At 40.0% G+C, this 13,569-nt stretch overlaps 1 protein-coding gene across 2 annotated transcripts in view; it reads right to left on the bottom strand.

Annotated features, from left to right (window-relative positions):
- Positions 1-13,569, bottom strand: part of gnao1a (guanine nucleotide binding protein (G protein), alpha activating activity polypeptide O, a) — a 347,630-nt gene that overhangs the window by 28,113 nt on the left and 305,948 nt on the right. For both annotated transcript variants that reach the window (XM_039763003.1, XM_039763002.1), the window contains exons 5-6: positions 5,410-5,538; positions 3,816-3,945 (exon numbers count right to left, since the gene is read on the bottom strand). In XM_039763003.1, coding sequence (XP_039618937.1) covers positions 3,816-3,945; positions 5,410-5,538 — 259 coding nt within the window. The remainder of the gene's footprint in view (positions 1-3,815; positions 3,946-5,409; positions 5,539-13,569) is intronic.

The raw sequence follows: 13,569 nt of genomic DNA, 5'->3' as shown, positions 1-13,569 counted from the left end.
TGCAGACTGTTTGCAAATAATTAACCGTAGAAACAGAAAGATTACATTGAGCTTTGTCACAATATAAAGAACTGCAACAATACCAGAAATGCAGATGTTCATTTCTTTTGCCACTCTTAGACACGGCAGAAAGGCATGGTGACATCAATTTGAATTACAACCTAACAGTGTACACAGCATGTGCAAAATAAAGAGATCAGCAGTGATGGGGAATTCACAAGTTTTTAAATACACTTGGGTGGGTATTGTGCATGCTTAAGTACTTCCTCCACCTTGTAAACCTGAGAGCAGAGTCACAATGAAGCTGGTGCCTATCCCAGTTTGCACTGAGCACAAGGCAAGAAAAGCCCCTGGAGATGGCACTAGCCCACTGCAGGGTAAAACCACACACACTTCAGGGGCCAATTTAGCACTGCCAGTGCACCTAACATGTATGTCTGTAGACTGGGGAGGAAGCCCACATGGACGTGGGGAAAAGATGCACCCGGACCTTGAATCCCTGCAGATATTTACTTTTTGACTGCACACCAGACCACACAATCAAACTGCTAAGACTCCAAGGCTCTAGAATAGCCTGCCTTTTAGTATTCGATCATCTGATTCAGTTTGTGTTCTTTAATCACATCTTAAGACATATGTGAATAAATTACTTTTAGTACTTTATGTGCGGTGGGCTAGCGCCCTGTGTTGGCTGGGATTGGCTCCAGCAGACCCCTGTGACCCTGTGGTTAGGATATAGCGGGTTGGATAATGGATGGATGGATGGACTTTATTTTATATTCTGTTTTACTGCTTTTAAATGTTTAGTTGTTGCTGCAACTTTTTGTGAGGCACTTTGCACATTCTGCATTAAAGGTGCTGTATATATCAAGTTTATTATTATATTGTTATATGATTATTATCATTGGCTGAGCTATTGCTTATTTGCAGTAGTCCTGTTGGCAGGAATCCGAATAGTCAAAGTGATGGGTTCCCTGACCTGTACCCATAATTCCATTTTCTGGAACCAAAGTGCTGTAACCATTTAGCCTTTAAAATTTAGCTGACGTCTTATCTAAGATGACTTGCAAAATCAGGGTAGGTTAGTAAAGTCTGGATTTGGAAGAAAGGAAACTTGCTCAGGGTCTCCCAGTGAGGCAGCGGAGGTGAGACAAATGAATGAGGGAAGAGTTGGTCTTCAATTAAAAACTTGATTCCATTTGCTGTTTTTTTCTTCATGCCCAAGTAAATTTTCAGGAAGTGGTTAATTTAACATTATTTTAAAACAAAATGCACGTGTTGACATTGTCAGCATATGACTGAATACCTGGCATGTGGATTATGTAACATAAGTAACCCAAGATTTTTTTTTTATGGACATTTTGATATTGTTTGCTGTTATTCAGGGTGGGTCTTCGTTGATGCCCAAAACTTCTCCATTCTCAAACAAAGCAGGATATTAAAAATTCTTCTTGGGCATCACTACAAACAACATGGCTAAGAAACAAATAAAAAAATGATCAATTTTAAATGAAATTTTCCTTTAAAAGTTAAATGACTGCAAGCTGCCTTTCCTTCCTTGGCACACAGTTTTCTCCACTCCTGATGAAAAACACCTGAATGAACAAGGCCATTTTGTGGAGAACATGAATTAGCACTTGGGTCACTGCTCCATTACAAAGAAAAAAAAAAACATGTAAAAATGTTGTCGATTTTATGGATATTACTGAATTCCCTGCATTTAAGTCACTGTTCTGGTGTGTGCCTAGTTTTGAAATACTACAGTACTGTATACATACTGCATGTGGTACATACTTTATATATGGTACACACATGTACTGTACATGCATACTGTATATATATATATATATATATATATATATATATATATATATATATGTATATACTGTGGTGGGCTGGCACGCTGCCCAGGGTTTGTTTCCTGCCGTGCCCTGTGTTGGCTGGGATTGGCTCCAGCAGACCCCTGTGACCCTGTAGTTAGGATATAGCGGGTTGGATAATGGATGGATGGATATATATATATATATATATATATATGAGGGGATGCAGTGAGTGTGTACGCCTGATGAGCCCAGAGTTAGGGCAAAACACGCGTTGTGTACTCTTTGCATTATTTGACAGTAAAACTTTGCTATATATATATATATATATATATATATATATATATATATATATATATATATATATATATATATATATATATATACTATATACTGTATAAAGGCAAAAAGAGTGAAGCTTAATATTGTGCTATAAAAGCAATTGATTAGAATATATTTTCTTTTCTCATTTCCTCGATGGGTATGGCATTGCTTTTGGAGTAATAACTGAAGATTATATTTTAGGTAAGAATTATACTTTCAAAAATGGATATTGAATGACTGCAGTTTTTTCAAACAGGTGCTCTTTGGTGGCCTCCATGCAAGGCAGACATTTCTCAACACTTCTAATTGTCTGTAGCAGACTGCTGCAGTGCTCGGCACACATTGTAACGGAGCATATTAGCATTACACAAAACTGGCAGCTAGCATGTGGGGCATATTTGCTGTGCATGAAGGCTTATATTACAACCTTTATGATTAGTATTATGCAGGGCTGTAAGACATTAGTTCAGTTCTTACCGTTCTCATTATTAGCATAATATAAGAAGAAAAAAAATCCTCATAATAACTAACATTTCAATAATCCAGCTAACAATTATCAAACCTGGTGAATCCAGTTGTTACAGCACGATAATTTTATGGAAGTATGGTTTACAACATGGGAACAAACCACAGGTAGGGTGCACGGGGGGAAGAAACAAACTCCACATAGGAAGTTGTGAGGCATCAGAACTAGCTACCCCTTTTATTAATAAACAGCAATTTCTTATTATGCAGGGCAGGTGCCCCGACTAACAGCTAATATCAATGTTATCTGTTTACTCATAAACATTGTTTATAAAACTCCAGCCTTACTGTATGAGATCTGAAGTAGCAGTAACCTATCCAGAAGTAGCCTCCATGGTATTTGCAATCTGTGGGCTTTTCTTCTTGGATTTCTCAGACCCTGTGTACAGAAGGTCAAATCCAGAAGTTGTTGCCAGTTGTGGGAATCCATCTTCCCCCTGCATTGACTAGTCCAAAGCAGCACCAGCTTTGTCAACAGCTCTGCTTTAAGGAGACTGTTCCCCATACTCTTCCATCTATATTTCTGAAACTGCTACTGTAATAGCTTGAGCATTTATTAATTTTAGAATTGCTGCTCCATGGCGGCAGACTCAAGGTGCTTTTTCAGTGCTCCCTCACGTCAGTCTGTTCTCTCTAATTGCACATTACACGCTGGCATTTCTTGCATTGCGTAAGACGGGCAGTGACGGTAAAGGCAAATAACAATGCTTTATAAGGATTGGCTGATTGCTTTTTTTAATGCAAAACAAATGACATTTGAAATTAACCTTCTAGGATTTACAAATGAAAATATTCATGCGAGTGCTTAAAAATAATGAAAGTTGAAGTTATGGATCTCCCAATGGACACCATGCCCTGTAAACAAAGACATTGAATAGTACACAGCACTGCCACAGACCCCTGTTTTGTAAAGAAAAGAACATTGACATAGCAGAAATTAGTATTTTGTTTTATTCTATCAGCTGCATTATATGTTCAACTACATAATGTCAACACAATCAAACTGTTACATATGTGTTCAGATCATTCAGAATCAACAACTCAATACACTGAAGACAGTCTTTCTTAAACGTCACACTTTACAAGGCCCACATTTTATGGCAAAAATGCACCATTAGAAAAAAAGGGCCAATGCCAAAAACTTACCGTGGTCTCGTCTTCATGAAGCACCTGATCGTAGCCACTTAATGCCACGCAGAAAATAATTGCTGTCACATCTTCGAAGCAGTGGATCCATTTCTTTCGTTCTGACCTTTGACCTCCCACATCAAACAGCCTGTAAATAAGTAATATGTTGTCAGTGTTAGTGTTTGCTCATGTTGGTGGGTTTGGATCTAATCAAAATTGAATTTAAATGGTTTTGCTTACATTGTTTCGGCTCCACAACAAACAAATATACCTACAACCTTTATTATACTGCCCCATCTCACTTTTTAACATAGATTAGAATTTTTATAATGACTGTTGACTCTAAACAAGCTGTGTATGACTGGTTATGAATGAAATGATTTGCACAAAATTGAATTTGTAGCAACAATATACACCATTAACACATACTGTATGTTCATCTTATCTGCAACCTTTTCCTACATGTACAAAATCATGTCAAAAATGGACTGTGGTTCAGAGTGTTGTGAGGGTGGCACAGATAGAGGACATTTACCTACAAATACTTTGGAGAAGCTTTTCTACTGTTAAACTCCATTGGCCTAGGTATGCAGTCACTGATGAGATTCCAGAAAGAGCCCAGCTTGGATAAGCTTACAGAGTTGGGAAAAGTAAGCCCAGATAGTTTGACCGCTGACCAAAAGTGGTGTGAGTTAGAACTAGTGGCAGTGCACAACGCAGATGAGAACACGTGGAATGAGCCGTGGAAGATTGGGTCAGTTTTGGTGGGCGGCCAAGGATTATGCAGCAGTTTCAGGTGTGGAATAACACTTAGAGATTAATATTCTTTATTTGCACCCAAAAAAACACAAATTTTAGTGTATTTCACACTTCACAATCGCACTGCTGCCTCACACTTAGGAGACCTGCGTTTGCTTCCCGGGTCCTCCCTGCGTAGAGTTTGCATGTTCTCCCAGTGTCTGCGTGGGTTTCCTACCCATTTCAAAGACATGCAGGTTAGGTGCCTTGGCGGTCCTAAATTGTCCCAAGTGTGTGCTTGGTGTGTGGGTGTGTGTGTGAGCGTGTGTGCCCTGCAGTGGGCTGGCGCCCTGCCCGGGGTTTGTTTCCTGCCTTATGCCCTGTGTTGGCTGGGATTGGCTCCAGCAGACCCCTGTGACCCAGTAGTTAGGATATAGCAGGTTGGATAATGGATGGATGGAATATGTAAAATGAAACACCGCTGTTTTGCTCATTACTGTGTATAATTCAGTATACCCTATGGCTCTGCATTGGAATGAGCAGGCCTACAGAAAGAATACCTAAATAAATACACTTGCCTGTAACCAACATTCCTGGGACATTTTTTTCTCCATTTACTTAATAGTCAAAATTCTTTGGTCTTGAGTGTAACAATGGTTGCACAGGACTGGAGTTGACAGCTGTCAGTCTACCTTATATCCAGCTCTATCTTGTACCTTTCCTCAATGTGTTCAGCTTTTCAAAGAATGTTTTTTATCTTTTATTTTCATCTCCTTTTCTCCTGTCCTCCAGTTGTGTGGACTTTATTTGCCATTTGCCAGCCCCTTAGAAATTAAAAGGCAAGTGGCTTAGTGCCAGTGTCATCACATCTTACCTGAAGTGGAGATTCTTGAACGTAAAATGAGTTTCTACAATCCCAGTCGTCTTGACCCTGGTCCGCAAGATGTCCTGTTCTGTTGGCTGGTAGTCCGCTGCTCCAATCCGATCTAAGCTGTCTAGATAGCTGAAATACAAGCAAGGCAACAGTCCTAAACAAAACAGCCACATTCATTCAGTCTTTACTGAAGGACTAGTGTTTGTGTTTGATTTTTAAAATGTTTTTTTGAACTTGTTCAGTATGAAAATACAAAGGTAACATTGATCTGAAAAAAATGAACCATAAAAGTCCACATGACTAACCAACAAACATGTACAAAGTTGTACTATCTTAAGACTAAAAACGAGTTTTATTGTGTGTAGTAACTGCAGAAGCTGTGCATCCAAAAACCCACAAATAAGGGCCTGAACACACCTCAGCATGTCTGTCGACAGGCAAATCTCTCTATAATCAAACTGCTCATTAAGATACAACAAGGCAAAAATGTGTGTGCCACCAGACTAACTACAAAATCCTCAGTGAATCCTTAAGACCTGACAAACCATTACAATGTTATGTCTTTCACATATCCATGGCATATGTCTTACGAGTTCAAGGAGTGTCTCTAACTTTACTTTGTGTAAATGAGTCCAAAGTTTATGGGTGATTGTGCTTTGTGCCGGGCTGCCATCCTGTCCAGGGCTGGTCCTGCCTTGTGCCTGGTGCTGCTTAGATAGGTCCCAGCTTCTGCCAACTTGAATTGGATTACATGGGTTTGAAAATGGATGGTTAGATGGATGGACATTGTGACGATGTAAGTTTGCTTCATGTTCCAATCTTGCTTCCAGGAGCCCTTGAACCCGTCACCATCGGTAATGTCACTGGTGAGCATGGCAGTGAGGGATAACAAATAGAGCAAGGGGATGGTGTAAAAAAAATGACAAGTGCTTTTATTAAAAACAACCAACAAACGAAGTCCAAATTAAATAAGTGCAGTGCTTTCCAACTCCTTCAATAAAGAAATAATGCCATAAAAACAGAAGTTAAAAGTAGAGGTTAAAAAGCCAATAAATAGAAAAAACCAATAATCCTTTAAAATAGGTTAGAACAATACTGGAAGCAGACTCTTTAAAAACAAGACCGGTGTCTTCTTTTATCTGGCGGCTCCCGTGCTTCTCCCGTACAGGCTTCTCAACAGGGGAGTTGCCCTTCCTGCAGCTGACCTTACTACAGTCTGGTTCCACTGGTCTGAAGGCCTCCTGATTCCTGGCTTCAGTCGCGCACTCTCCAGACCGAGACTTGGCTTCCCTGGTGACCAGGACGCCCACGTCTGGGAATTCACCGCCCAAGCCTCCCGACTCCCGCTGCCTTCTTGGCCTTACGCGGCCAGCTGTCCTTCTGCAGGTCACTCCTGTTCCTTCATAAAATGCTCAGCGAGAGCAACCACTACCTTCTGCCCCACCGAGTGTCGGCCAAACACCACTACTAGGGCTCACTGTCCAGCTGCTTGCCTGTCTGCGAGCACACGCTCTCTCACTCGCTCACACCGGTTCTCTCTCTAGCTTCCTGCTTTCTTCCTCCCGCAACCTCCATTTCTTTTTCTCTCTCTTTTATTCGCCCTTAGCCGCCTTGCGCTTCTATTTATCAGGAGGAAGTGGCACCTGTAGCAATCAGCAGCCCCTGGGAACAATTACGGATGCGGACCGTTTCTCACCTGTGCACTTATGTGAGAAACGGCCACATCACGAACTCCTCAGAAACCGCTTCGGCCACACACCACCACGCCCCCTCGCTAAGCCACAAATGCACCAATCATTTATTTTAAAAGTGGCCCATTGACATGAGCAGTGGACCTGCTATACCACAGACATATAGGGCAGAATATCTGTCTGCATGCTCACCCAGCTTTCTTTAGTGACCATGCCTTATGTACTGAATGATCCCAAGACTCAGTGTGTGTAGTGTGTGCAGTTTAGGGTTTCTGAATGGATTTTCAAAATTCTCAGAAGCATCACTGACATTAATCCAATAAAAGTCTTTCATTTCAAGACAGATACACATACAGGGGGACCTCGGGTTACAATGTTTCGACATACATTTCGAGTTTACAACGCTCACTCCCATAAAAACTTAAAAAAAATGAGATGTGGGAAGTAATATAGGTAAGGATTTTTTTTTACACTCACTTTTTCTGTTACTACAGTACAGTGTACAGTATAGTATATTTATGTACTTTCCCTTTTTCTGTGGCTTAGTTGTGTTTTTATGTTCTAGATTATGATTTTGCAAATGTGTTAGGATAGGTAAGTGACTTACTGTAGGTTAGGGTGTGTTTCGACTTACACCAAAATACGGGTTACATCAATGTTGTAGGAACAGAACTGTGTCGTAACCCGAGGACCCCCTGTACTTGAGTCAGAGGAAATTTACGGGATGTGCATTTAGAACGGATTCTTGAAAGCACCTTTGCACACAAAGGACCATGGAAATCTAGAACAAATTACCAAAAGATTCAGATGACTTTTAAAAAGAATCTGGATAAGTTTGTCATTCGCTAACAGCACACACTTGATGAGCGGAATGGTCTCCTCTCATTTACCAGATTTGTTAGCTTCCCCCTTTATTTATAGGGAGCTACAGTATAATGTCATTTTAGATTTTACAGCTGGTTGCCAGCAGAGGGTGTAGTTATGACAATTCAGTTTTAGATGGCATGGAAACTGACAGGATGGGAGATTGTAATGGAGGGAGGAAGAATGCCTCACTGTTTTCTAATAAATAAATAAAGCAAGCTCTTTGCTAGGACCTTTTAATTGCACCCTTTACATAGGTTATCATTTAGCACAACTGAAAACATCTAACAAAGTTTCTGAGTAGTCAAATAACAGGAGGCCATTCGGTCTATCAGCTAATAGCTAAGCTGTCCCAATTTCTTATCCAGATACTTCTTAAAGGTTGTCAAGGTCTCTGCTTCAATTCCATGTCTTGGACGTTTGTTCAGATTCACAAAACTCTTTGTGCAAAGATCAGCTTCCTGGCTTCAGTCTTAAATGCTCTTCCCCTTAATTCCCACTGCTGTCCTTGAGTATGTTCTTAAGTTGAAAGAATGTTGATGGATCACCTTTACCATTGCCTTTGTAAGTTTTAATGATCTGGATTAGGTCTTCATGCAGTCTCCTCTGAGTCTGCTAGAGTGTGACATTTCGTCAAGTTCTGGGATGCACTTGGCTGATCTCCTCTGCACAGCTTCAAGTGTTTGCATGTCTTTCTTGTAGTGTGGTGACCAGAACGGCACACAATATTACAGAGGTGGTCTCACTAGTGCATTATATAGTCCTTTGAGTTATATTCAGCAGTTTATTACAATATAACTTAACATTTTATTTGTCTTTTAATAGCTTCTGCATTTTGTGAAATTGGTGAAAATGTTTTGTAAACATAAACCCCTAAGCTCTTTTAAGAGGTATCTTCCTTCAGGACTCCCATCTTGTATTTATAACTGACTTTCCTTTTGCCCACATGTAGCACTTTGCACTTTTCTGCGCTAATGGATCATACTTTCCAGTAGATTCTCAGCAAGGCTTTATGCCCTACAGCTCCATTATGGACATGAAGATGTTTGCTGATTGTAATGACCACTAAAAGGAAGCTGAGGCCCACTTTTATTTTGGATGCCAGGTGGGCATTCCCTTTTGTTTTCTTAGTAGAGACCTGGAATTTATTTCTAACATGTGGGAAATAATGAATTCTTATTTATGTTTTAATAAACAACACAACACCATAAACAAACACAATCCAATTAAAAATAAGCAGATTCAATAAATAATTTGCACCAAAGACAATCCATGAAAGCCAGCACTACAGCTCCACATGACTCAGAGCGGCCCGTTTAAAGTGGTTCTTCAATTAGAATAAAACAGCAAAGAAACTGAAATGGTTCTGCACAGGGCTGGCTTGTTTACTTTACAATTACATTAATGAATTCTTGCCAAACTGACAATAAATTCTGAGCAGATCCTTGTAAAAAAAGATTTTTTTTGCAATGTGAAACAGCATAGAACATCCACTTTCTCACTGAGTTATAGAAGGTGGATTGAGATTCTTCCAGATGAGCACAGTAAGGCCGAGGTTATACTTCACACGACACAACGCATGCTGCAGCAGACGCTCCTGCTACGCAAGCGTATAAATTTGGAGGAATCCACCAGGTGGCAGTGTGAGATATTATCACGGTGAGAACAGGTTCGGCTTCGCTGTGTTGTGAATTGCCTGGAACACCCATTAAATTCTGATGACACCTTACCGCAATATCTCTGAAAAGGATGTTTAATGATTAAATCCATCAGTCCAGGGATGCGTCCATTCCAGCAAGCATTGGGCACGAGGCAGAAACAATCCCTGGACGAGGCATCAGCTCATCGCAAGGTGAATGCAAGCACACACATACACTGGCGTCATTTTAGCGGCACCAAATCTGCATATCTTTGGAAGGAAACTGGAGCACACTGAGTAAACCCAGCAGGAAAACATGTAAACTCCAGGCAGAGAATACCAGCGACGTGACTCCCTGCGAGACAGCAGTGCTACCGCTCCGCCACCGTGTCACCACCATGTGTGTAATTATTAACAGTATTCATTATTTAAACAAAATTACCGATTTATCAGTAAAATGTAACATACATACTTCAATGCATTTCATCATGAAAGTGATTATCAAATTATAAATCTAAGGATTCTAAATGTGCAAAGAGTTGGAATATCATACATTTAATGAACTCAGTGTGGCGATCTATTGCTGTTTGCCGCTGCAGTCAGGACCGGAGGAAGCCTTAGAAAAAAAGATGGTATGTCAGACTTTTAAAATGTATCATGTCATTACGATTGGAAATATGCAATGCTTGAATATAAAAGCACCACGAATGCATTTGTATGTCTGCGTTTTACTTCACCACTTCGAACCATTCATCAAATATCGAAGCACGCACATTGATCTTGTAGGACCCGCAAAGGGGCTTTCTGTCATGTAGATAGTAACCAGAGACTCTGACCTCACATTCCAACTTTTAGCACACTGCGCCCCCCCAGACTTTTTGCTGGTACTGCAGCTCACACACGCCTCGTTTTAATTTCTGAGGACCTGCTCAGAGGACACATCAAATGAACACTGGAAACACGTGGCAGCCATGATGCGGGCGCGTACGTGTTCTGAGCGTGAAGTATAAACGAGCCCTATGTCTTTGTACTAGGACTGCGGTATGGGATATTACAACAGCTTTCTCATAGCACAATGTTATCCCATCTGGCATTGCTTAACATATTGCTGTTAAAGAATTAGGCATGATTTTAGGCCCAAGTTTTATATATTTATTACAATTTGTAAAACCACAGCAAACATACAGCCTCTTTTCTCATCTCCCCAACGGTTAGTTGTAATAAGAACGTTGTAAATGAACATTGGCGCTCACCATCTTAGTATGAGGAGATTCTGAGGCACCGTTTAAACTTCTCAGACACTGTGGTCCACAGTCCTGTCAGGATTTTTACCTTCTCAGCACCCTAGAAACTGACGTATCTGTAAAAGGATGTAGGCCAACCTGCCTTTAAACAGCGTGCACAAGGCAAACCACAGTGTGAGTTTTGTGTTTTTGTCAATGTACTCTCACAGCTTGGCACACTGTCAGTGACACAGTCCAGAAAACATATAGCACCCATTGTTTGGATGGGAGAATCTTGCAGAGTTCAAGACTACTGGTAACAGACAGAGAGTTCACTCCAATTGTAAACAGTAAGCCATGCACAAAAGACAGAGGGCCCATAAAAAATATGGAAGCAAGTAGGTCTGCCTTATTTTGCTCACCAAGCTTTGGGTTTCTGTGAATGAAAATGTCTAAAAAGTGATCTTGCGGTCCGCCATTCAAACATTAACAACAATGACCACCAATCTTCCAAAGAAGTAATTTCAGCAGGAATGATTTATTCAGTAACTTCTCAGACGCACCCTATGCCACAGAATTTTCCTCACTGCTCACACATGTATATTATACATCTTATCATACTTACTATACTCACAGTCAATTTTGGCGTAAGTCACCTAACCATCTGCTTGGGGTCCAATGGCCAGTGTAGTGCTCCAGCTTAAATAGCCAAAGAGACGAAGAGAGGAGGGGGTCCTAAAATACCATCTAGGGCTTCAAAATGCCACTAATGACCCTTTTCACAATAGTGTCAAAACTAGTCTCAGTAACGGCAGAGTGAGTTTCCTCAAAATATTCCAACACAGGAACGCTTGACTCTTCAGATTTAATGGCTACAATGACAGGAACTGTTCACTGACAGTGAACAAATGTGACAATAACAGGCCATTGAGCACAACAAGCTTGCTAAACCAACTCTTCTAGATACTCAAAAATAACACTCAGGCCATTTACTTGTACTCATGTAACTGGGTTAAGGCAAGTAACCTGGTTAAGGCAGAAACCTGCATTCTTAATAATCTTAAGTAATCTTCTCCTTTGGCGAAACGCTCTGACATCATTAAACAAGACAAAAGAGTTAAACGTCATCATCAGCCACCATGAATCCAAAAATAAGCATGAAGCCTCTGATACTTTTTTTGTGTTTTATAAATATGTTTAGTCAAATTGATGCTTTAATTATAGGTTTCTGATACCAGATTGCATGCAACAAAATGTTTTCTGAAAGCCCTGCAGAGAACATGGTATACGTGAGGTTCTTGCCTTACACCCAGTGCTTACTTAAAATATGCGTTCGGTTACTCGTTACTTTAAAAAGTATTCGGACTACTTCACACATGTTACTTTTAATGTGTTACTGTGCTGCTCTTGAGGTTGTGTTGCCGAATTTAGCACTATACGCTCAGCACATCAGCATAAATTTGGTGAATTCTGAAATACTGAGACACATTATTTCAGCCAGGAGAAGGAATATTTTACCAATGATTATGTATTTTATGGATGCTTCTATCTGTGGCTCTGAAAGCGCTTTTGACATTAACATAGAGTGCATTAGACATGCACAGACCACAAAATCCTTAACAGTAACCCAGTTAAGGGTTTACATGGCCACATATTCGGATTATTCACAGAGAAGTCTCTCTGTTAACGAGCTTTCTGAGAGACTGATAACCCGATTTCTCTAACCAGAATAAGGGTCTACGTGGCATTTTAGAAAACAGGCTTCTGTGAATAATCAGGTTACTGAAGCACATGTAGACAAACTAATTGCATTGAACTTTGGAGGCCCCTAAAGGTTGTCCTCTCAAAAACACTACTTGGTAATTTATTTTATGTGTCTGTGGTTCTTTGTGTGAAGAAAAACCTTCTTATATTTATGTAAAATGTGTACTAAAGAAGTTTCCAATTTTCTTGTTGAAGAATTAATTTTAAAGCAACAGCTCTGATTTACTGTACTAATTCCCTTCATAATTTTAAGCACTTCAATCATGTTAGCTCTTAATCTCCGCTTACCTAAATTGAAAAGGTTCAGCTTCTCCAATCTCTCCTCATAGCTGTGGAAGATATATGCTCAGTTTATATGTGTCTATTCAGGTATTTTATTCTGCTCTGTGAACTTTCAAGTGTGATCACTAGGAATATAGATGTTGTTTAACCTTAAATAATGACCTGGGTTTCATGTATTTGTAATAGTTTCATACATGTTATTTTCTTTAGGTTGTAACCAAATTTGTGTATGTATAGTTATTTATTAAGTACAATCATATGAAAAAGTTTGGGAACCCCTCTTAATTCTTTGGAGTTTTGTTTATCATTAGCTGAGCTTTCAAAGTAGCAACATCCTTTTAATATATGACGTGCCTTATGGAAACAGTAGTATTTCAGCAGTGACATTAAGTTTATTGGATTAACAGAAAATATGCAATATGCATCACAACAAAATTAGACAGGGGCATAAATTTGTGCACCCCAACAGAGATATTACATCAATACTTAGTTGAGCCTACTTTTGCAAATATAACAGCCTCTAGACGCCTCCTATAGCCTTAGATGAGTGTCTGGATTCTGGATGGAGGTATTTTTGACCATTCTTCCATACAAAATCTCTCCAGTTCTGTTAAATTTGATGGCTGCCGAGCATGGACAGCCTGCTTCAAATCAGCCCATAAATTTTCAATGATATTCAAGTCAGGTGACTGTGACG

This window comes from Polypterus senegalus, chromosome 9, assembly GCF_016835505.1.
Source record: "Polypterus senegalus isolate Bchr_013 chromosome 9, ASM1683550v1, whole genome shotgun sequence".
Lineage (NCBI taxonomy): Eukaryota > Metazoa > Chordata > Cladistia > Polypteriformes > Polypteridae > Polypterus > Polypterus senegalus.
The sequence above is the reverse complement of the archived record's forward strand: the minus strand, read 5'-3'. Positions and strand labels throughout refer to the sequence as shown.